This window comes from Amblyomma americanum, chromosome 7 (genome assembly GCF_052857255.1).
Source record: "Amblyomma americanum isolate KBUSLIRL-KWMA chromosome 7, ASM5285725v1, whole genome shotgun sequence".
In the NCBI taxonomy this organism is placed as follows: domain Eukaryota; kingdom Metazoa; phylum Arthropoda; class Arachnida; order Ixodida; family Ixodidae; genus Amblyomma; species Amblyomma americanum.
Genome location: NC_135503.1, coordinates 83,466,842 through 83,492,307, shown reverse-complemented (window position 1 = coordinate 83,492,307; position 25,466 = coordinate 83,466,842). Strand labels below are relative to the sequence as shown.

The 25,466-nt window shown below is 45.9% G+C and overlaps 1 protein-coding gene across 1 annotated transcript in view; it reads right to left on the bottom strand.

Moving 5' to 3' along the window:
- LOC144097289 (beta-hexosaminidase subunit beta-like) overlaps positions 1-25,466 on the bottom strand; it is a 55,377-nt gene that overhangs the window by 5,688 nt on the left and 24,223 nt on the right. The window contains exons 11-14 of the mRNA XM_077630035.1: positions 24,935-25,091; positions 17,593-17,788; positions 6,064-6,154; positions 4,546-4,650 (exon numbers count right to left, since the gene is read on the bottom strand). Of these exons, the coding sequence (XP_077486161.1) occupies positions 4,546-4,650; positions 6,064-6,154; positions 17,593-17,788; positions 24,935-25,091 (549 nt within the window). The remainder of the gene's footprint in view (positions 1-4,545; positions 4,651-6,063; positions 6,155-17,592; positions 17,789-24,934; positions 25,092-25,466) is intronic.

Sequence of the window (25,466 nt, the reverse complement as noted above, 5' to 3'; positions counted from 1 at the left end):
GGGGTACACTCGGGAGGCCGCGGGGGCTTAAAACCTGCTACCGCGCACAGTCACTGGTAAATTGGTTTTTGGGGAAAGGAAATGGCGCAGTATCTGTCTCACACATCGGCGGACACCTGAACCACGCCGTAAGGGAAGGGATAGAGGAGGGAGTGAAAGAAGAAAGGAAGAGAGAGGTGCCGTAGTGGAGGGCACCGGAATAATATCGACCACCTGGGGATCTTTAACGTGCACTGACATCGTACAGCACACGGGCGCCTTGGCGTTTTCGCCTCCATCGAAACGCAGCCGCCGCGGTCGGGTTCTAACCCGGGAACTCCGGATCAGTAGCCGAGCGCTCTAACCACTGAGCCACCGCGGTCACTGCACAACTCAAATTCAACGGCTCTCGACGCCAGATCTCGGTTTTTCAAGTGAGCGGCCCAGTCTAGCTTTCTTTATGCCATACAGCGTGTTCAGAATTATACTTTACTGACTTTTATAAAAAATGTGAAACGCCGTACGCTAATGCCACTTTTGCACGTTGGTAATGCGGCCAGGTGGACACAAATTAGGTATGAATTGTCCACATAAAATCAGTAATTAACTAAAATTTATTAATTAACTTTTGATTGCGGGCAGTTAGCGTGCATGTTTATATTGAGAACTTGGAGGCAGTTGCTTTTGAGGGCTATTCCATTTTGTAAAATTTTACTAACGCTCCTGTGTCCTGAGATAGGCACGTCTAAAATTTCGTCCCATTTCGTCTAATAATGCACGCTTGACAGCGGCTGTCGGCGTAAAGCACCCCCTCGCGTAACGCAGCTGTTGCATATGGCACGCCGCCTTGCGAGAGTATGCAGCGAGCGGCGAGGCGGATGATTTTTCGTTCTGGACCAGCGTTTTCCTTCTCGGCGATCGACACCGATGAACCGCTCTTGAGTCGGTGATAAGGGAGAGCTATTTTTTTAAGCGATTGCATCCACAGCAGGTACGTACAAAGACGCGATACCGCTCGCTGCACGCTCTTGTAAGGCGGAGTGCAATACCCAACAGCTGCGTCATAGAAGGGAGGTGCTTCACGCTGAGAGCCGCCGTCTGGCATGCGTAAATAGACGAACTGGGACGAAATTTTAGACGTGCGCCTCTCAGGACACAGGCGCGTTACTGAAATTGTACAAATTGGAATAGCCCTCAAAAGCAACTGCCTCCAAGTTCCCATTAGAAACATGCACGCTAACTTCAGGCAATTAAAAGTTAATTGACGAAGATAAGTTAATTACTGAATTTACGTGAACAATCATTACCCCAATTTGTGCCCGCCTGGCCGCATTACTAACATGCAATAGCGGCATTAGCGTACGGCGTTTCATGTTTTTTAATCAGTAAAATCTAATTTTGAACACGCTCTGCCCGCCGCGGTGCTCAGTGGTTACGGCGCTCGGCTACTGATCCGGAGTTCCCGGGTTAGAACCCGACCGCGGCGGCTGCGTTTTTGTGGAGGAAAAACGCTAAGGCGTCCGTTTTTGTGCGATGTCAGTGCACGTTAAAGATCACCTGGTGGTCGAAATTATTCCGGAGCCCTCCACTATGGCACCTCTCTTCCTTTCTTCTTTCACTCCCTCCTTTATCCCTTCCCTTACGGCGCGGTTCAGATGTCCAACGATGTATGAGACAGATACTGCGCCATTTCCTTTCACCAAAAACCAATTATTATTATTATTATGAACACGCTCTATATGCCAGCAATTGCGCGTCACTGCTTTACGCGACCGGGCTTCCCTGGCTCAAAGGGTGCGCCGCCCGCACATGAAGTATAGATCGCTGGAAGAGAAATCGCGACTCCTGTATAGTAAAGGCGTGGAAAAACCGCAGATGAGCAGGCTCCAGGACACCGCTGCAGGAACCAGACACAGGGTTTGTAAGCGCCGCCGTAGCTAAGGGACAGGCTCCGGCCAGCGAGGGAATTCTCCGGTCCTGTTGCCCAAATCGCTAGAGCGTTAATGCCAGTTTAGCTGCATTACGCAATATCTATGCTATAGCTTCTCCTTAGAAAACGAGCACTGGAATCATCATCATCATCATCAGTCTGACTACACCCATTGAAGGGCAAATGCTTCTCTCATGTCTCTCCAATTAACCCTGAATTTGCCAGCTGCATCCCCCCTTTGCCTGCAAACTTCTTAATCTCATCCGCCCACCTCACCTCTGCCGCTCCCTGCTACGCTTGCCTTCTCTTGGAAACCACTCCGTTACCCTTAAGGACCAGCGGTTACCTCGTCTTCGCATTGCATGCCCTGCCCAAGGCCATTTCTCCCTCTTGATTTTGACTTGGATGTCATTAACCCGTGTTTGTTCCCTCACCCACTCTGCCCGCTTCCGGTCTCTTAACGTTACACCCTATCAATTTTCTTTCCATAGCTCGCTGCGTTGTCCTTAACTTCAGCTGAACCCTTTTCGTTAGCCTCCACGTTTGTGCCCCGTACGTGAGTACCGGTAAGATACAGCTGTTGTATTGTTTTCTCTTGAGGGATATTGGTAAACTGCCATTCATGATCTGAGATAACCTGCACTCGCATGAAAGACATTAAAATCCGGCCTTGGGTACCGGAGCCTCCCGTACTGCAAGCATGATGACCCGCACTTTGAAACCCTATTTGATGAGACAAATGACAGGGCTTGATGCATGCGTCTAGGGCGGGTTATGGATTATAGGGGTTTAACGTCCCAAAGCAACTAAGGCTTTGAGGGACGCCGTAGCGAACGGCTGCGAAAATTTCAACCACCTTGGGTTGTTTAACTTGCACTGACTAGTACTTCTCAGATATTTTTCAGCAATATCCTGATATATGGTCAAACATTTTAGCCGAAGGACGCTGTCTGCTGAATACGTTCAGCAGCGTGGGTGGGTCCTATGCGATCAGCGCCGTATCTGTACTGCGGCCATTGTTCATAGAAATTTTGCCTAACAGTGCAAATAGGCGCTTGCGGGGAGGGGATACTATCTCTTCAGACTTATAAAGGCATTTTGTTTGAGCTGATATCTTGTATGGAGAAAAAATCTATTCCAGAGCGTGGCGTCATATATGATCCACCACTCGCGTAGTTTCCGTTTCTCGTTGTCTGCTTTGATGAGGACCACAACATGTATGTTTATATTGATTCATGCTATGTTTTATTTAATACTGGCAGTTACGGGGTGTTACTCCTGTCCTCTGTCTCTGTCTAGTTTATTTACAGGCATTATGCCTTGCCCAGCCAATCCATTATGGCGTCGCGCGCCATTTTCTCTTCTGGCAGTGACATTGACGGTGTTTACGATGCGGAGACCTTACCAAGTGTTGAGTCTGAATCAGAGGACGACAGCTAATATTCGGATGAGGAACCACACGCAACAAGTTGCGGCTTCCAAGCCTGACGCACCCGCAACATGGTGAAAGCGCACGGTGAAGCTCAATGGGACAATGTTTTCTCCTTTCACGCCTCACATGTCAAGCCGTGTCCTACCGGCAGATAAAAACGAAGTAGCCTACTTCAAAAAAATTTTAGGCGAATGATTCGTGTTGCTCGCCATGCTACATTTTTCATTTTCATAGTAAATGTATTACATTTATTCAGCCTGAAGCGTCAAAAATAAATTCACTACGGGAGCACGTTTTCTAAAAAAAAAAATCCGACCTTCAAGGTCGGATGCTATATGTTTTCTGTCATTTCCCACCACGACCACCTAGTAGAAAACGAAGGAAATCAGCTACTTACCTCAAAACTCACGGTTTTAGATACCGTTGACAGTTTTCGTTGAAGTGCCCAGCAAAAAAAATATGTTTTTATGTTTCTTTAGTATATACATCCGTGCGAATGAGTTTCGATGTAGCACTTTTTTTTAAGTGTGAAATTTTAAGTTTATTGTCATTGCAGTGAGAAATGAGGGACCCGAGACAAAAAGTGAACATTAATTCACTTGACGGCGCTCGGGCCCCACTACATGGCAAAACAGCGCGGTGTCGTTAGTAACCTTTGGTGCACCTACAATTTTTTAGGCAGTACATCCCAATACATTTACAGACATTTTAGCTCCTAGTACGCATAGTTCAGTCTTTTTGTTGTTGAAGGTAAAGGCACAACATGAATGACAAACGTGATCAGCGAATAATAGCAATTGCACATAGCAACAAACCCTCAAAAAATCCAAGACACAGGAGAATTACACCTTACGAAAAGCAGAAAAATTACATTTGCGAAAGAAAGAATGAATGTATTCTTTTCTTATTTATATTTTCAATATTACTTTAATTTGGCGAAAATAGTTTAACAGAGTGGGCAAACTATGTGCAAGCATTTGCTGGCCAAACGCCGTTCGTACGAAAAGTACCGCCAAGTTATGAGTTGAACGCGAAGGATATGTTCGTGTAAGTGTTGTTAGATTCGCGATCGAAAGCATTGTACCCTCAGAAGTACTTATGTGCTGTTTGTAGCGAACTGCTAAGTTATACGAGCAGAGATAGTATGTTGTTGAATGTCTTTTCTGAATAATATTACCACGTAAAAAATGTGCAGTAAACTGACCTGAGCATGCGACAGCGGTGCGCATTCAGCCTCCACACAGCTCGGTCGGGGCTCTGCAGGTCACGACTGCTCCACAGCCGCTCAGCCACAGCCGAAGCCCTGGGCCTGCACATGAAAACTAAAATGTGGTACGCGTGCTCTCCGTCATTCGTTACAGGAAGAGCGGATAAATAAGCCATTTTATGCTCTAATCTTGAAATCGCTTTCCCCTTGAGGGTGCCCTGCTTCATTGATCGTCGGCATCCACTCTCGTACAGCTCGGTCATCATTGTGCATTCCTTATGACTATCTTCCCTTGGAATATTTGCACTACGGTGGCTTTCCTCACCGCACCTCTACGCGTTCCATTCCAGACAGCGTCTGTTCATGGTCCCCCCTACGTTCAACTCCCGCATCATATACACAGCCCTCCCTCTTCCTTGTTAGCACTGAATTTATCGGACGAAGTACAAATGCGCATACCCTCAACACTTTTATCTATCCAGAAACATCAAGGCCCACTCGAATCTATCACTGCCTCATCGCTTGCTTCTCATCTAGCTTGAAGAAATCCTCCATTTACTGCTCTAATCTGTCAACCTCACGTTCAACTAGTTCGTTCCAGCGCCTCACGAGCACGTTTGGGATTTTCCCTTCTTTTTTGTTGAGCATTTTGGAGTGCTCTCTCTTTCGCTGCCAGAGGCAGAGAGAGCCTGCTCTCTCCATGCAAATATGAAGGCAATGCCTGCTCTTTGCTTAAGCCAAAGATCTTTATCAAGCTCAGCAACAGACCAAACCCGTTCTGTCGCTTTTATGCGCAGCCGCAGAACAAGTGAAAGGTGGGCAACGCAACGTGTATCCTAGCGGGCTCGACAAGAATTGCTTCACGTAACCAGCACTTATGTACACAGGTTAAACTTCTCTCTCCTCCAAAATAACGTACTCTTTGGGACAAAAGTAGCGTCTATGTAGCTGCACCTACATTTTCGTACAAAGCAGAAGTTCCGATGCAGGAAGGAATGATGTGGCTTAATACAGATTTGCGGTTTGTCTTCCGAACAGTTTAAAAACATTTCAGTGGCGCTTGCGCTCTAAATAAACAACGCAGTGAACTTCGCAGGAGGAGAGCTTCTCAGCCAGATAGTGCTGTTGCTATAGCTCAGGCTCACGGCTACATAAAAGCAATTTTTTAGTTAGAGCACAATGATTACGTATAAGCAAACTAGAGGAACATGGAATGTCCTCGTTACGTAGACGACTCTTTCGCCTGGTTATCGCTGCGATTATAATGATCTGGTCACTGCCCTTCTTGAGTGCCTTAGGAACAAAAACTGTGAGCAACATTGTGCCCTACCCGCTCTTCTGATAGTCAATGCATGATAACGTGCGTGTAGCATGATAGAGTAACTTTTATAAATGGGGGTTTCAGCGTTCCTTTTGGCTTCGATTTTGCACAAAATATTGCTACCATTTTAGAAGAACATTGCGAACTAAACGTATTCAGTCTTAAATACGAAGGACAAACGTAATCGCGCTTACCACAAGCTGGAAAGCAGGTTGGTCCGGTCGATGTACTCGCCCCACATGCAAGCTTCTCCACCCAACACAAGGCGCTTCTCCTTGCGGGTGCCTGGGTTACAAGACTCACACTCAGCACCGCAGCAACCTTTTCAAGGGCCAACGGATATAATTCCACATTTTATAAACTACTCCTCGTGCCGAGTTAATGCTTTATTTGCACATAGTTCGAGCTGTTCGACATCATGATGGCGATATCCTAGCAGCGCAGTATTGTGTCTGTAAGGGTCACTATTCTCTACTATTTCGATCTTAAATGAAAAGGAATAGTATGCTGTGGCATGTACAGATTAACGACCTAGAGCTGCGCATAGGCTAAGAGGGACGACGTAGTGGAGGGCTACGCATTACTTTCGACCTCCTGGGGTCCTTAACTCCAAAAGACTTGGAGATGCCAGACTCGCCATCACCATGAATACGATTTAGGGCAAGTAGGGTTCGACGAAATCAGTTTTTAAATGCGATAGCTTTAAAACCTTTACAGGAGAAAAAATTCCGGCCACCACCGCTGTCGTCTGTCATAAATTGACTGATTCTTTGACAGGGTGTGTCTCATCATGAGACCACGTGACAGGGCCGAGAGCTCATCGCTTGACGGCATGTGTGACGTCGTGACACTACGTGACATGGCCGAGTTGACAGGGGTTCCTGTCACGTGAGATGGCCGAGCGTGGTGACGTGCTCGGCGTCGGTTGGGAGGTGTGGTTCGTGATCTGCAGACGTGTCTGCACAGCTTCCTGTATAAGGTTACAATGGAGCCAGAACCAACACCACATGTGTCTAGCGCAGTGAAAATCCCCACGAGCCGTGAGGCCGTCGATTCTAATATGTGGCTGACAGTGAAGTGTGGGCGCCTGCACGGTCTCAGCGTACGCGGAGAGCAGCAAAGACGGAGGACAAGAAGCTGGCCGAACGGACTTCAGAACTAAATGCCACCACATTTTCAACGTACAATGTAATTAAGTGTTCCTTATTTTTTACCCACAGATGACTCCACAGACACTTAACAACCAACGTTAAGCAAGAGTCAGCGCAACAGAAATAAGACCGTGAAGAGCACAAGGTCAGGTGCAGACTAGCAACTGATTTTAATTTTAAAAATATTTATCTATATCTTCACGTCTGCCATTCCATTAACTAAGCGCATGTAAAAACTTCCTTTCTTTTCGATACTTTTTGATGAAGGTATGTATCACTGGTATCCTTATGAAAAAGCCTCAGCAAGCTCACATGCCAACAGGTTGTTACTTCGCCGCAGAACTGTTCACCAGAAAAGGCCGACACGAATTATAACGCGTAATCGAAGGGCATGCGCCCCAGTGCAAAAGTAAATTAGACCTTCCTCCTTTATGTACAGAAAGCTGGTGCATTCTTAGTCGCTGATTCATACATCGGCCCGTTTCGTCGATGTAAACTTTCCCGCAGATCAAGGGGAATTCAATACAAAACACCAACCGAACACCCGGCGATCTGAGCGGCGTGTCGCGACATGCAATCACGCAACGCTCCTTCCTCCGGAAATGAAGCCAACTTGCGTGCCGCACAGAAAACCACGGGCAAACCGTAGCAATCTGCTACATTCTTCCAACTGTAGGACACCCTGTGAATACAAGGTACAACCACCAGTCTGATTTTTCTAGACTGCCAACCTCCTGGGGTGTTATAGCCTTGACCGGCTAGATCGGTGGCCGTCCCCTGTATTCATAGCGCGTCCCACGATCTCAAGAACATGTCCCCAAATGGCGCTACACAAACTCAAGGTTACCCTGTCTGTATGATGAGACCTTCTTTTAGCACCAAGCTCATAAAACGGTAGAATACGGTAAGTTGGCCTAGAACGTTGCGCAGCTGCGCATGTGGTATGAGCAGAGATGGGCATCCTCACAAAGGCGAGCCCTCATGAGGGCATCCCCACCCTCACCTTATGAGGATTTCACTCGGTGCTGTGAGGATGAGGGAGGATGGGCCCAAGAAAATTCATGAGGACGAGGGTGAGGGAGGAAAGACATGCTGAGGTGAGGGCGAGGGAGATAAGACATGATGCGGTGAAGGCGAGGGAGGGAAGACATAATGAGGTGAAAGCGAGGGAGGGAAGATATGATGAGGTGAGGGTGTTGGAGTGCAAGATGCACTGTTTGAGGGCGATGGTTGTGGCCCGAACCGTACTCCGGGCTAACATTTTTGTGTGTGCAGACCGCTATGAATTCCCGTGTTAAAGTGATAGGTCTTGGGGTGAAGGTTCCCGGGGAAGGTGTAGTTTCTGCAGTCTGGAGGTACACGACGCGAAGATGAAAGGCGGGGAGCCACACGCCGTCTCTGTCGCGACAATGTACTACCCCGGTGACAATGTTATGCCGAAAAAAGTGCTCTTTTGATTCAAACACTTGTAATTCAATAACTGTGTGAAGTCATAGGTGATACACCCAGCATAGTGTGCTAACAATGGGGCACTGGCCTGGCGGTGCGGGTGGCCGCAGGTCCGATGGGGGCCGTGGTACTGCAGTCAACTATTTCGTTATCAGCCCCGAGTCTGTCAGTTTATCAGAGTGCAGAATAAAACATGTAGAAATTATGCCTCGTAGCCTTGTTGAATTCTCAAGTTCAAAGCCTTGTTTCCTAGAACGATGTCCGATTTCAGCTCAGTAAGATTTCAAAGAACTGGCTGCGGCGCAAAAAATGCTTCTACGAAATTTCACAGTCAAATTCAAGCCTGTTGGCGTGGAAGTTTTTCATTCACACTGTGAGTAGTTCGGTACAGTTGTACCTTCCTTCCATTTTCTATTTTCGCTGGAACTGCAGTATATAGAAACGGTGCCGCAATGTGCTGGGTCCACCACTGTAGTCTTATCACGGAAATAAAGCGCCCGCTTAACCACCTTGCTCTGAGCCATCGCTCGCTCTGCCTTGCATTGTACTATTGTGCTAAAAAGAAAGGTTGTACTGCTCTCCAAATAACAGGAAAATCTGTTTATTATTGTCGCTGGTGACGCCTGTGGCCACGTAATAGCGCGCCAGATTTTATGAACCAAATTTCGTGCACGAATGATAGAGAATTGACAGTGTGTTTGGATAACGTGTAAACGTGGAAGCAGAAAAAAAACAAATCACTGGCTGTTTAGCTTGGGGTTAACCACGATTCATCGTGCTCTAGCACCATTAGCCCTAGTTTTGCATGGTATGTCTTCAATTTCTATCATTTTGCTTGACCTGAACTGGCTTACTTTGGTTGATATATCGTACAACGTAAGATTGCGCGATATTGCATCATTTCAGACTTGTACTGCCGTAGAATTGGTCATTCTCTACATTCACAGATCCCTGGGAGTCCCGATTCCGCTCCTGGCGCAGAAGTGCAACGGTTAAGCTACGCTCAACTGCCCTGCGATGGCAGGTGCTTCCATCGATGGGGCTTGTGTGACCCATGTTAATCCTGAGGAATCTCTCGCGAGTAATCATTAATTGAACTGCCAAGGTGGCCAGTTTGCTTTCAATCCGGTTGGCACCTTGTGATGACGTCGCAACGTAACGGGACCACGGCGGCCTACGTGCTAGAAGCAGGCTTCGGACAGACAGACAACCGCTTTTCGACTGAGTGGAAGCGCTAGGTCACCAAAATGGCAACCACAGGAATCCTTCACTCCAGACTCGGGGAGTTAGTGATTACCATTAATCAGCCCAAATGCTGCATTTTAACAACCAGCTTGATTTTGAATTGGCCTGAATTTTAAGCGACAGCATAAGAACCCCACTGCAGTGGATAGCCGTGATCGCATTGGGGGAAGACACTAAAGTTATAAAAAACCTCATAGCTGGGGGAGCGGGATCCGAAGTACGCGGTGGCACCAAAAATTCAGTTCCGCTGGCCGCTGTTTCAGACCGCTACGCCATCGCCACAACTTGTATTTAAGCATGATATTTTTTACGTTCAAAAGATATTCTATTTTCATTAACGAACTTATTTGCAAAGAATTTAGGAAAAGCCACGAAACACACCGCAAAAAGACAGAGCAACAGAGCTCACGTTCGAAAAAAGCACGAAGAACTTACGGGGAAAACAAAGGAAGAAACGACGACACAGGCGCAGAACATAAAATATGAACTCGACTCGCCCAACTTTCGGTAAGAGCAACAGAGCACTAAACACGAGGTAAGGCTGAGCACATCACTAAGGGAGAGCGCCACTCCTGTTTAAAGCAGGTCGGATCATACACTTCCCTCAGATGAACAATCAGTTGGGAGAAATCGTAACATCCTACCTTCGCGAAGTGCCAAGCTCTGAAGATATCTTTCAATCTCGTCGTCTTCTTAACGTACTCGCGTTCACGCCTGTTAAACTGCCAGTCTCTCACGCTGTAGTTTAAAAGCGTGGTCTTCATCATCTTCCCCCCGTGTGAGTGGAAGTGTCGTCAGACGAGCAAGCAACAAACCGCATGAATTAGCGGGAGATTAGAAGCAATGAAATTCAGATGACCCATTGGTATCGCAATGTGATCTGGTAATGGTAATTAAGGGACCTACAAACCTTCCTCGTTTCGAGTCTATTCTCTGCTTGGCATTATTGTAATTGTCGTGGTAAATGCTGTTGCATTGTTTTCTAAATATTCTTGGCGTACATTGGTTTTTGTCCATAGACGCAAGAACACGCTGACTCATGTGAGCAGTACATATAGATAAAAATGAAATGTCATAAGTGCAGGGCACATGTATGCATTCAGTGCGTGCCAGAAGTAAAGGCTGAGTGATATATTAGGGCTCAGCTCGTAACTGTCTCGGTTTTCTCTCTCCTATTAGCTCAAATAACGCACGCACACGAGCTCGCGCATGGTTGTGCACCTGTCTTATATGTTTATTACTCAGTAATATCACCAGAATTTGGTGACTACAAAAATAACTGTAGTATTAAAACAACAGCTAGTGATGGTGAGGGTAAGGGAGGGCTGACGATATGAGGGCAAGGGTGAGGGGGGCCAACAAATTTTTCGAAGTGAGAGTGAGGGTGAGAGAGGGCTGGATAACTTAAAAATGAGGGCGACGGTGAGGGAAGGCAATGGATTCAAAATTGATGGTGAGGGAAGAAAAGTAAAAATGAGCGCATTTGCCCACCTCTCGGTATGAGAGACTCGACTGACGTAGTGGACCTGATTACTTTCTACCAATACCGCGCTTTAATGCGATAGCATGAGAGGTCCCGCTCTCGAGAAAAAGGCGGTTTTCTGCCAAAATTACCACTGCCGCGAGGGTTGCGACGTAGTCTTAAGGACTTTTGCCGAAAGAAACAATCTGGTCTATCTGGAATGGAATCCATTTTGGGTCGCAATCCGGAGGCGTTACACATTGTTCACTGAGGAGCGTTCTTTCAGTGAGATTATTTATCGGCCCTTGTGCGACCACCTCAGACAGCAGGTAAGGAAACAAACAATTCCATCTAGTCACAAATTAGCGTCATGAATTAGTCACGAGTATATGTTACTAGTGATGTGTGAAATGTGATGCTGTCGCATTGTGTTCTTAGGTGTAGATCAAGCGTTGTTTAAATTTCGCTACAATCGCACAGCACACGGGCGTGTTTACATGTTGCCTGCATGTCAATTCAGCCGCAGTAGGAAAGAATTATGAGGTGCGCTTAGGTCTACATACGCGCAGAAATTCGAAAACTGTGGGCAATCCGCCATCTGCTCTATCTGCTGGGCCAGTGTCATACAATGCGAAGGAGTTTTCAGTGAACGCAGCATGATGGAGCTACAAATGCAAGTCAAGCACGGGGGAAATTTCCTGGAAACAGAGGAGATTTGCTTCTCGATTGATTGCGATGACTGTAATTAACATGCTCATAATTACTCATTTATGTCCTCAGTACAGATCTCAACTATACGATTTTAGGAACTCTGCATTCACTGGGCGCGCCTTTAGTCAGCTTCTAACGTCGAAGCGTAGTGGCGGAGTGGTGGAGGAAGAGGAAGCCGTTCTGAACGGCTGTGTGTTGAAATGTTTCTAGCTGGAAACAGCGCGTCGGCCGTTGGACTAGTTCTCCCGACACATGAAGTTGCCACGGACTCGTACAAAGTGGTCCTCCCCCGACTACCTGCCGGTAACGTTGTCCTCAACACTGTCTGTCTGCATGCTGACCTTAAGTATCGCCCATACCGTGCTTCCGACTTTTGAGACGCGCTCGAGCATTTTGTTGGACCTCCGGGAGATTCTGTGTATTGGCCAGTACCAAATGAGCCACGTTTGGATGGATACCTACGAGAGCAGTTCCTCAAAACAGAGGCTTATTGACAAAGCAGAGCTCCACGTCAAAGGTCTAAAGTGTATCGTGTTTGACCCGGACACCAAAAACGTGAAGCTTAAGGTTCTTTGTCTCCCACGCTACATGGAGAACCGGAGGATTGTGTAAGCTTTGAAGCCTTTTTGAACAGTGCAAACTATCGAGCGTGACAAGTGGCGGTTCCCCGGAATGGAGCTCATGGAAACAGCGAACCGTGAAATCTCGCTCACGCTTAAGGACGTAGTGTCAGCAAGTACAATTCTTTACACGCTCAACGTCTTCAGGGTACAAGCTTTTGTTGTGATCCCAGGCAGGTCTGCGCTGTGTCTTCGTTGTAGCGGTGTGGGCCATGTACGGCATCAGTGTCGCACGCCTCGATGCACCCAGTGCCCACGCTTTGGGAACAGAGTAGACAACTGTGTTGAGTTATGCTGACAGGTTACGCCAAGGCAACTGTGCACATGAGGATGAAGTTGTGTCAGAGCACATCATGGATCTGTCGGATGTTGTGGAAGCGTCGGGTGAACTGAGTCATGAGCTCTAAACAGAAGATGGACCAAAGGCTTCTGCACCGAATAACGACAAGGGTCTACCTGCAAGTATGGATAAACAAGATTCCCCTTCTCCAGACCCAAAGCCACAGGACCCGGGTCTGCCCGGGTCTGCTATTTTGATTCCTGAGCTTGCTGATCAGGCGCCACCTGTCACCCAACGATCACGAGAGCACAACGCCCCTGCTGCAGAGTCAGTGGAGGCGTTTTAGCCAGTGAATGTGCGACGTGCCTTCTGCGCCGGCGATGCCCCTTCGTCACCGGAGTGCAGCAGTGTGTCACCTGAAGTGTCAGCTTCTAGTGTGTTCGGTGCCCCGTCGGCTGTGATTGTGGTTGCGAGCGACGTGGTCCACTCGGCTTCATGGGCCGAAGCTTTGGCTGTCTCAGAATAGGCGATGGACAACAGTGCACTTTTGAAGCGTCCTGCAGATGATGAGGTGTGTGTCGAAGGCGATGAGCAGTGGCACCTGGTGTGGTGGCATTGGGAAGGGTCACCTCCAAACGAAGGGCAATGTCCGCCCTACAGACCACCGATATTCAGGCCGGCCATCCCAGTACAGGGGATGGCATTAAATAAGACAAACACCAAAAATGGCGGGCGTCACAGCATTTCAGGTTGCTACCCTAAACATTAGTGGTTTGCGTAATCGTGGAAGGCAACATCAGTTACGGCCAAGCTGTCTTTTGAGGAAGAGTCTGAAGCTTCATTCGAGCCTTTTTTTGTCAGAATTCAATGCTATCGGTAGTCACTCGAGAGGCTTATCAGGTTGGTGCATGCTATTCCCGATCAACACACAGGGAATTACTGCCGTGTCGTATAGCACAGATCATGACGGGCGACGTATCTGCTGTGACCTCGTAATTTCGGTTGCGCAGTGGTGAATTGTTTGTGTTTATGGCCCTGTAAAGCAGCGCGATAGAAGGCTATTTTTTCAGTCACTAGTCGACCATTTGTCCTCGGATCGTAAAATCATGCTGTTGTGTGATTTCAATTGTGTTTGTATGGATGAAGGCTGAGCAGTGTTAAGTAAGCGAAATGACCCTAGTACTGCTTTACTTACTGATTTGGCATGCGAATACAACCTGGTGGATGTTCGGCAAGATAAGGGACATAACACTCATTTAACTAATTTTAAGTGCTCTTCTAGTGCTCGGCTTGACAGGATTTACGTTTCAGCCGACATGCTATCCAGCGTTTTTGGTCACGGGGTGCGGTCGATATTCTTCGGTGATCACTGCATGATGCCTCTTCAGATAAGGAGGTATAGTCGGCGCATACTCCATCCTCGATGGGAGCTGTAGAAGATGAATAGCTGCCTGCTCTCAGATGAAATATTCAAAACTGCTGTATCTGCTTGCTTGAAGGACACGTAGTCACGCGGGGATCTCTCAGTTTTGCAAAAATGGGACTTATTTAAACAAGAAACAAAACACTTTGCTATTGAAGGCTCAGAAAAAATCACGCTTTTCAAGAGACATCACCTTAGAGAGCTCGACCGTACTTTGGTTGAGCTACATGAGTTCGAGAGGATTAGCCCAGGTGTCTATGTAGGAGGTATGACTGACGTAAGAGCAGAGCTACAGCAGTTTGAAACTGAAATATACAAAGGGGTCTTGATAAGATCTAGGACCGGTCGGTTTCTGGATGAGCAACCATCTCGTCGCTACTCGGGCCTCGAGTGATGAAAAGCAGACTGCTCTACCTAAAGAAATATCGGAAATTCAGTATAGTGGTTGCTCATACAGCAATGATACTGGTATTAGCGAGGCTTTCTTTGACTATTAGAGAAAGCTGCTTGGCGGTTGTGCGGGCAAAAATGTCACATCAGATAACAGTCACTTATTCAATTGAAGCCTTGCCCCGACTTGACGATGAGCAGCGTGCTGTAGTGGAGGGGCCTATCCCTTTGGACGAAATTAAATCTGCCATTTTTGACCTGACACCTCAAAAATTTCCTGGGCTAGGTGGCATTACTAGCGAGTTCTATAAACCATTTTCCACTTGCCTAGCACCTGTCTTGATGGATTTTTTCCAGGCTTCTTACGATGTTGGTTTTTTGCCCCCAAGTTTCTATTCTAGGCACACTGTATTAATTCCAAAAAGCACAGATTCCAATCGGTTGAAAACAGTTGAGAGATATCGCCAATCGCCCTCTGTAATGTAGAATACAATCTTTTTGCAAAGGTTCTCTGCGATCGTCTGCAGCTAGTTGTCGCTCACTTAATAGGCACGCATCAGGTCTGGTGTATCAGAGGCCGCAGCACCCCAAATCTCCTGGGCTAGATGGCATTACTACCGAGTTCTATAAAACATTTTCCACTTGCCTAGAACCTGTCTTGAAGGATGTTTTCCAGGCTTCTTACGATGTTGGTTTTTGCCCACCCCCCTTCAATTCTAGGCATACTATATTAATTCCAAAAAGCACCGATTCAAATCGGTTGAAAACAATTTAGGGATATCGTCCAATTTCCCTCTGTAATGTAGATTACAAACTTTTTGTAAAGGTTCCTTGCAATCGTCTGCAGCTAGTCGTCGCTCACCTAATAGGCACGCACCAGGTCGGCGGTATCAGAGGCCGCAGCATCCAAACCCATATTAATTTTTGCACGTTCATTAGCGGAGACAGTATCAGATGTGATCGGACAAGTAGCTCTAATTCAGATTGACCTTGCCAAGGACTTTGATAGAGTTCGTCACAATCTCTTGTTTGCGGTCTTAGAGCATGCAAATGTTGGAGATTTTTTGTTCAGGAGCACAAGACTGTGCTATAGAAAGTCCTGTACAAGGCTAATTGTTAACCAAGAGCTAACCAAACATATTCCATTGAAATTATCTGTTTTCCAAGACAGTCCGTTATTGCCTTTGTTGTTTTCCCTATAACTTGAACCCCTTTGCCTCGGTATTAATAACTGCACATCTATCAGTGGTTTCTCCCTGGCGCAGTGGTTTTAGCCAATGCCGATGATGACACCCTCTTTTGTTCTGACAAAAAGAGTGTGCGTGAGGCATTGCATTTGACTCAAAAGTTTTGCAAGGCATCAGCGCCGGCTCATAATCTAGATAAATTCAAGAGGTTTTTGTTAGGGCATTGGGTACAACGCCAAGTCATTATGGTGGCATAAGCTGGGATTGTGGGACCCTTCACTATATAGGGGTTCCTCTTCACCGAACTCGCAACAGTGGCGCCCACTGGGATTCACAGATAGTCTCCATAAGGCGACAAACCCAGTCTTGGATGAGTAGGGAACTGTCAGTGTTTGCTCGGGCGCAAGTCTGCAACATTTTTTTATTTTCAAACCTTGCCTATGTGTTGCAGGTTCTCCACTGTGCGAGGAAGAAAGTGCTGGTGATGCTCAGAATATTTGCTACATTCGTATGGCGTTCCCAGTGGGAAACCATGCGTCGCGTAACCTATTTCTTTCTCTAGAGTCTGGTGGAACCGGCCTTGTTCACTTATTCGTACATCAGCTTGTTTCGCGTTTTTTTTTCTTTTTCAAATCTTGAAACTACCTTTATTTAGTAGCTGTACTTATTAGGCGTCTCAGTGCTCCTTTGCATTTCCTATTCGCACCGACGGGGCACACTCGCTCGGGGCTCTTATGGGGATTCCTTAAGGAAGTTTCTGACGCCTTCAATTTCCTCACTGTGCGCTTTTCTTAAGACTATCTGTATAGCCTCTCCAGAAGGCAGATCACTCAGGCACTTACAGAGTATTTGTTTCCTGTACCGTCGTATCGGCAACATTTTCTGGAATTCCTTGACACCAGTGCTTTAAAACGAGCTAGGAGAATCTGCATTTCTTCAGCCTCAAAAACATTCTTCTTTAAACTGCACACATCCACGCTGCCTGTGAAGGCATGACTTAAAGCTAAGGAGATGCTTGCGCCATGGACGGTGAACTGCCGCCAGTGCAATACACCAGAGACAATTGGCCATTGTTTTATTCTGTGCATTGATGCTCTATGCTTCTGGGGCATTTTACAACGAACAATTAAGAAAGACGTTGACATCACACCATACAGTATACGTTTTTCGACTGTGGAGAAAAACTGTGTTGTGCCATATGGTGTATTTATGTTGCTGGGACTATTTAGTCTCTGCAAGAGCCGCATGCTGGACCGCCACGCCCAGTCGCCACGGTCGTCGAAATATTTGTTTCGGGAAGAATGCGCTTTTGTGCGGGGAGTATATGCTGCCCTGAGAGAGCCGCCCAGCTGGCTACCCTATCTGGATGCATGTGTGTGTCTCCCAGACTTTTGATGTTTGGAAGGAGGGGTCATGCAGGGGTATGGTAGCCTGGTGTTTTGTGGCGTAAGCGTGCTTAGCCTTTTCTTTTCGGCACTATCTTCATGCAAAAAAGAAGTGTGGTGGCGGAGTGGCAGCGTCCCCGTCTCTCACGCCGGCAGCCCGCTTTCGATTCGCGCCTAGACCCGAGTTTTCTTTTTTATTATTTTAATTATCATATAAGTGCGCACACTTCAGTGGAGAGCCTCTGTCTACAACTTCCGGCCACGCCGCCCATGAGCCAAGAAAGGCGTTCGCCGTAATAAATCCCGCGTACTTGGGCTCATACGAGCGATGACCCCGCGGTTATAGGCGTACGGTCAGCATGGAAACAAAGAATAGCGCCGAATTAATTGTACATGGCATCGGAGAGCGCAGCACCTCACCGGGGAATGCCCTGGGGTCACAGTCGTAGTAGTGAGTCCAGTCCTTGAGGTGCTCGTAGTGATCGACGTACCAGCAGCTGGACACCACAATCTCGTATCCACGGCGGGCTATGGAGGCGGCATATTCGGGCCAGTCGCTCGAGTGGCCGAAGGCTCGCTGCTTCCAAATCTGCACCACTGTGGCCTTGGGAGACGCCTGCAAACGCGGTACAAATGTCAAGTACGGGGTGGCAGCAGAGTGGGGAATCATTTCAAGTATAGTGTGTTCTGGTCAGCTCTCGATCCCTAGTAACAAAGTGCATCGCACCGCCTTTGTAGCTTACCTGTGTCTTATGAATATTGTTATATTCTAATAAAGGCTCCTGTTTACTGGGTAGAGTGAACATGTAGTCTAAAGCGAGTGTCATCAATCTACAAACACGTTGTATACTTTCCTGGCATAGAGGGCTCCGTTTACTCTCGGTGGTTTTCTTACAAGACAGGTCGCCTTTGAATGCGACGGAAATAAAATGGTTTCCGTTGTATATGCTCTGCGTTCTTGTCGCCTACAGCTATCGCCGCTATCTGTGAGGTAGGGGCACTGTCGACTGCGGTTAGATAGTACCATATTAGGTTAACAGATGCGAGCAAATTTTGAGATTTTATCGCGCCAGCTACGACTGCGCTGAAGACTCAGTAGATGCAGAAGTCATGCGCAGGTTATGCAGGTGTGTTTTAGCTTTTGCATATTTTTATTTTAAAACCTAGGAGAGATACGTAGGTGCGGCTTGACCAAGTTGATTGTAGAGAAAGGCGGAAATCAGGTCTGTGATAGAGTACAATGATTAGACCAGTAACCAAAATGAACTTGTGAACTTTATTTTTTAAGGAAAATAATTTATTTAGAAATTGAAGGTCTTCAGCATCGAAGGCGATCACAGGTCTTAAACTTCCTTACTCGGCAACGTGATTCAAAATACCGAACACCAAAAATAAGCATTCGAAACATCGCTGAGAGCGCTTTCCGACATTGTATATATTTAAAACGGCGTCGCTGCAAGTGGTATCGCCGCAAAAATCTAGTTCCTTTAAACCGTTAAATACTGAAACGGCGTCTGTATTTCATGCCTAAAAAAATTCCGACGACGTTGTATTAAAAATATGCAATGCGAGGAAGCCAACTGAACAAGCTTTCAAATGCGCGTATTTTTGGCGTTCAACATTTTGAACCAAACTGAAGATAGAGAATATTTAAAAACGCCTCAACCTTGATGTTCACGGCCTTCAATTCTGCCATATGATATTTCCCCGTAAGTAAAAAATATTAAAGTATTTACACTCTCCGGTACATGAATTCCACCTTGCTGTACCTCTTACCTGCGCATACCGCGCAGACTTATCTCCCGGAAGTTTTAGTGTGTAAGCACTAATTCGATGTGTGCCAACCCCGGGCAAAGTGTACATGTCCGCCGCAGACCTAGTGCAAGGTCTCCGTCTCGCGGCACTGCCCGCTCATCGTTGTCTTCTACGTTGCAGAAATCCGTGCTTTTGCACTGATTCCAACGTAGTAAACATTGTTCGTAATTTTTAAAATAGAAATTTGTAAACAGTAAAAAATTGCCGCTTATGTGCTGAACAACTAGTCTGTTCCAATAGAATAGGAAAACCCGAAGCAATCACACCATCATATGACAGGAAAGGTAAGTATGCCGAAACGTGAGGGAAAAGACTTTTAGGAGAGGCTAGAAGGAGCATTAAAAAAGCCAGCGGTGGCAGCCATGGGTACCTACAATGCCTATGGCCGGTACGGAACACGGAGTAGGTGCAAATCTGTCGGAGAAAACAAAGTGTACCTTCAATAGCGCAGTCGATAGGAAATCCTCCAAGCGGTCCACGGCGATCAGAATGGTGCGACGAATGTTCTCTAAGACAAGGCCACAGAGAGTAGCTATGCTGGAGATGCGACTTTTGCGTTTACAGATTTTTATTTTAAAGCCTCGGGGAGATACGTCGGTGCGGTTTGACTAGGCGAATTGTACAGCTAGGCAAACATTATATCTGTGATAGAGCGCAATGATTAGACAAGTATTTAACAAAAATGAAGTTATCAACTTTAATATTTTATTGTAAGTAAAATAGAATAGAAACAGCATAGAGGTCGAAATACAAAGCCAGAAAAACAGGGAGTTGTGAAAAAAAACAAATGACTCAACGTGGCCAGATACAAAGTAAGAGAACATGAAAGGAAATCACTATATAGGAGCTATTCTTTTCCTGAGCGAACGATATATGTGGTAACCAAAACACAAGAAGGCAGGCTACGTAATCAGTGTGTTGTAAGATTGGCTCAGTGTGTGGGTCCAAAGCGAAATAGAGGTGCTGCTTGCGCCGCTCCAAAAGTGCCGATCATAATGCCTAGCACACTATGGGTTTCAGGCCAGACAGCTAGCCTAGCTAGGAAGGGTCATAGTTATCACTAAAAGAGCTGCTTGTGGACTCGGAATATTAACACACTTTGAAACGGTCGACATCACCAAAGCGGTTAGACGCAGAGATCGAAAAAAAGATGGTCCACCCAGTCGCGTGCGCGGCGGTGCAGTCTTATGGCGACAGAAAGGCCAAAGTTTAATGTTTCAGGAGGACCGTAATCACTCAGGATGTTAAACAAGATGGCCGCAGGGAGTACGTATTGGAGACTAAAAAATAAAGAGGTCATCAGCGAAGGGTAAGGGACGAAGAATGTATAACATTCTTTTTTTCATAAATATACAGCATGGACGAAACGAATCAAGCATATCGAGAACCATCATTGATTGAATAGTTCGGGAAAGTTGCAGCAAAACCACAAAGAAAAAGAAATGAATTAGGTGGGGTGTTCTTTGAAATCGGTGGACAGATCGGCAGATCTTGGTTATACTTGAGAACGTTTACCCGTTATCAGAGCGCAGCTGCAGATAAGTGCGGCTCAGTGCCCCGACTATAGCAATATAATAATGAATTCCTGTACAAAGAACACCTGATACATTTAGGTAACATGCATAAAGGACAGATCACAATAGATTACAATAAATATGGACAATAATAAAATTACATAAATACGGCGGGCAGCACAATCTGTTCTTAGTAAATAAGAAAACTGCCATGGTGAATTCTTGAGGATTCTCGTAGGCGATGAAATATTTGAATGGACATTCTTATGTCAAAGACAAAAAAGAAGCTACACAATACGCACATTAGTGGCAAAAAGGTCAAGTGATTCGGTAGTTATCGAGGTCGTAACTACTTTCTATTTGTACTTGAGGCGTCTTTATAGCAAATGCGAAAATCGACATCTTCACTCAATGAGCCGAAATGTATATAACGAAAAAAAGCAGCTATAGCAGCACGTGTCCCAGTGGCAACGTGATGGCCAAAACACTATAACTAAAAGAGGTTAACATATAATGGTGACGAAAATCGAGAAATGACAGGACTCTCTTGAAAACAAAGCAAAACAACTACGCTGGCGGAATGCCCAAATTAAGGGTGCAAGCAGGAGGCCCCGCAATGTGTCGTGAGGAGACAGGCCGGCAAAGAAAATACAACGCGAAAAGTCTGCCCGAAAGAACGTGAGATTTATAGCCAGAAAAATTTAATGCCTTGATTTTCATCCGGAAAAAAGCTTTGAATAATGGATAGATATAACAATTGCTATAGAAGAACAAGGGCTTCCTGAGAATAATCTAGAACCATGGAAGCGCTACGCCAAGAAGAGGCAAGCAGTCCAAATTACTGTTTCATGCGCAGACGTTCGCAGACGAGAACACGAAGAATTGAACTATATCAGAAACAGCCTAAGTGTCCAAAAGCACCAACGAGGCCGTACTTACCGCCTAAAGTGAGAACAAAGAAACAAGTTTAAGTTAGCTTGTGCCAAGCATTACTACAGCGCGTTCTACGGATATTCAATTATTGAATTATTGTAGGGATCTGCTGTAAACAAATGAGCATATGTTTTAACTGTTGCATGAAAAAACTTAAGAAACGTACATTTGCCCATTTTAGGCATTTTTTGCAAAACGATTTGAACGTGGTTCCTTTATTGAGGCTCAAATCGAGCTCGCGAGATTTGAAAATTGTCGCTTGTCTCTGCGCTATCGTCTACGGGTATTAGCCCGCTGAAACACACTTCACTGGAAGGACCTCAGTTACAAGAAACGGTAAAGAATAAATTGGCCACAAACCCCAATGATGGTGCAGCAACAACCGGCAGCACTTCATCTTGCTAGAATCAGCGCGCCATAAAACAGCCAAAGTTAAAAAATGCACGCATCAAAACTGTACAGAAAGTGGCTAGGTGACAGAACAGCATGGGGGCCAAAAGCACGGCGAAGAAACAGCACACAGAAAAAACAGTATGCGTCAAAATAGCACTCTGCAAAAACAGCATGCTCAGAAAATGGCAAACTAAAAAGGTTCGCGTGTTGGAAGTGCACAGCGCATAATGCTAGTGTTGCGGTACTCCGTTACGAGCCTCTAACAAGGACGGTATAGCGGAATTAACAAACACCTTTACTAAGAAAGGGCAAGAAAACGTTGCGTGCAATCGTGCAATTATAAATGTTCTCAGCAAGAAACCAGCCTATTGACGCCCTTGTTGGTCTCAATCTTAGACATTTTAGGCTGTGTATGCATGAAAACAGAGAACTAATAAGATTTTCGGCAGCTTCTTCCAGAATATGCCACCTTGTAGCGAAGGCGCCCGGTCTTCGAGTGTTAAAAATTCACAGGGACCTGAAATATCCCGTGTTACGTCACTCCCGGCATGGTGGCACCACTTCTCTCTCGCCAATGAGAATGCTGCCGCCTGGAGACGTGACTTTCCGCCAGCCAATAGAAGTACTACAGTCCCAGGACGTCACTTTCCTCCAGCCAATGGGCAAATTTTATGGCCGACGAAGCATTTCGGCCCCATGAGTCTTCTAATACTATAGGAATAATAATGTGCACAAAGCGCGGTGATCTCCCTTCAAATATTTCACAAACTTGACGATCATTGTTACGCCAGTCCACAGAGAGACCACTTTGCGCATCCATCCAATGTTGTTCGCGCTGTAATGACCTGCCAAGATATGGGCTGCATTATGTTACCGCGTGAAAACACAGCTCACTTTTGGACCCAAACTCAGCTCTTCACGTCCGCGTCGACAGGTCGTCAATCAGTAAGGTCTCTAACATTGCTAACTTAGCTGTTCTTAACAGGATACGGATCCGGGCCTGCTGCTTAACTAGTCCATTTGTAAACAGGACAGCAGAATTCGCAGAAAATAATGGACGATGTGGACGGGACGATGGTGTATGCCTAGTTTTCAGAATCGAATTCTTTCCATACCAAAACGCTGATATAGAAATGACTGAGGATAAAAAACATCACGGAGCTGAAGCAAAAGTAGAGAAAAAACGCGTATTCCTGTTGAATGCCTTAAAAGTTGTTTTTTCGCTACATTCATTAAAAAGGTAATTACGATTAGGGATACTCTAGGCAGTACTCTTCCTCGTAACCTGATGAGGTCGTACAGTGAATTACATGTACAGAACAGGACATCACTTCATGTTATAGGCTCGCAAAACCATCCAGCAACGGTCCACCGTTCTATCCTGTGCTGTTTTGAGGCATGCTGTTTTTTACGTGTTCTGTTTTTTCACTGGGCGGTGTTTTTTGGCGCGCAGTTCTATTACACGCGGGCTGTTTTGTCAGCGTGATGTTTTGTCGCTCTACCGCATTTTTTTCTGCTGTTATTATGCATACATTTTTTCCGGCTGGCCGATTTGTTCTCCCCTAGAATTATGATGCAGCAGCATAAAATGGACAAGGTTTGACAGCAAGAAATCACCAGGGTTAGGCTGTGAAACAAAGAAGGCGTCGTAGTGACCCTGTAACAATCTAAGTAAACCTGCTTGTAACAGAACCGTTGCTGTTACCGATGTCCTATTTATTCCTTATGGCTTTGGCAACCAGGCTTCTGCACTTCAAGCTTGTTTGAGAGGGTTTACTATGTGACTCCGGAGCGCGTAGCCACGTGGTTGTTTTTAATCCACTGCAATTCATTTAACTGAACAGAAGCCTTCACGCCAAATTTACTTTGATGAAAGGAACATCAATCTGCATTCCTTAACATTCTTTACATTGTTACATGGAACATTCCTTGGTTTTGTTAGCGATGAGAGGTTACTAAGTTTACGTTTCGGAATTTGCAAAGCAGGGTAATTAAAAATGCTTACATGCTCCAGAGAAGTGAGTAAACTCCTGCACCAGTGAAATCTTAGTAAATGCGTTGTCGTTCTTTAAAGCTTAGAACAATTCATCTGACATATCGCGTACATAAGGCAAGGAGAATTAGAAGAGAAAAACAAAACTCCCGATGTAGCCTGACGTTAAAAGCGGCAAAGGAGAATTCCCATTAGGACAACTAGCGTCAAAAAACAATCAAGCAGTAATAAAAGCCATTAGAAATTTTATACAACAAAGGGAATACCACGCATCTAGTGGCTGAGCAACGATTATGCGCCGGGGGTACTTACTAACTGCGTCTCAAAGCAGTACATGGCCAAATTTTATTACCATGATCTTTATAAATTTAGAGAGATTCTCAGTTCATTACTGAGACTTTCAACGAATCGCAGCAGTGACTCCTTGATTGCTAGTCACCAACTCTGAATATGTTTATTCCACCTTCATTAAACTTGACATCGCGGGTTCTATATAGTATAAAGTTCCGTATTATTCAGGGAATACAGCTGCTTACATGTTTTAGTCCCGCTCAGAAGCGAAGGAGTGCTGAGGTGTCAGGGAAGACGACTCTATAGTAACCATAATTATCTTCCTGCCTAATTTGAAGGCTGGCTTAATCGTTCCAGTCCAAAGTTCCGCATTATTCCGAAGATACGACTTGAATGCAGTAGGCCTGTTCAAAAGGAAAGTAGTGCCGTGGTGTCAAGGAAGACGACTGTATAGTAATTATAACTATCTTTCTGCCTGATTTTAAGCCTGGAATTTATTAAGAGCCTAAAGTTCCGGGTTATTCGGAGGATACAACGACTTCCATGTAGTAGACTCGTGCAAGAAGGAAGGAGGGCCTTGGTGTCAGGAAAGATGATTGTATTGTAATCATAATTATCTTTGTGTGATATTAAGGCTGCCTTTTTTTTGATAGGCTTTTGCAGTAGAGTTTTCGTAAGGAAAAAGAATATGTCTTCATTAACCTTCATCTGATGACAGATACACTAGTACTGTTTTCCTTTCACGACTAGGAATTGAGGCGCTCCTACGTAATGTGTGCTATATTAAGTTCCTTCCATCCAGCAACGATGTGCCGGTTACTACCTTTACGCCATTGTCGATGGGATCTTGCCAGATCATGACCTTCACTCCAGTCGTGGCCATGCCCTTAAGTGTGCGTCTCACGTAGTATTGCTCCACCTCGCTCGTCGACTTGAGGCGCTGCTGCGCCTGGAACTGTCGTATCTCGGGACTGGACCTCCTGCAAGAAGCAGTGCAGAGTGGATAAATAGACCCTGATCAGAAAATCGGTGGTTTGAAATTCCTCAGCGTATGCTCAGCCAACTGCCTGGAGCCACAAGAAAGCGCTGACTTTGTACCGTGTGCGCCGTATTTAAAGATGGAGCCAATAATCTCTTCATGAAAGCACTGCGAAGATTTCTGCCATCTCCCAACAAATTCATTGAGTCTGGGAAAAAAAGAATGTAGATTTTTCACTGCACCTTGGAAAGAATAGACAGCAGCAGCTGTACGAGTACTGCTTCTTTCCATTCTCTGAAGAGTTTGTTCACTCATGAGCAAAACCACACCCGCACAATGTTCACAACGCCCCGTCTCTGGCCAGGGGAGACCTTCT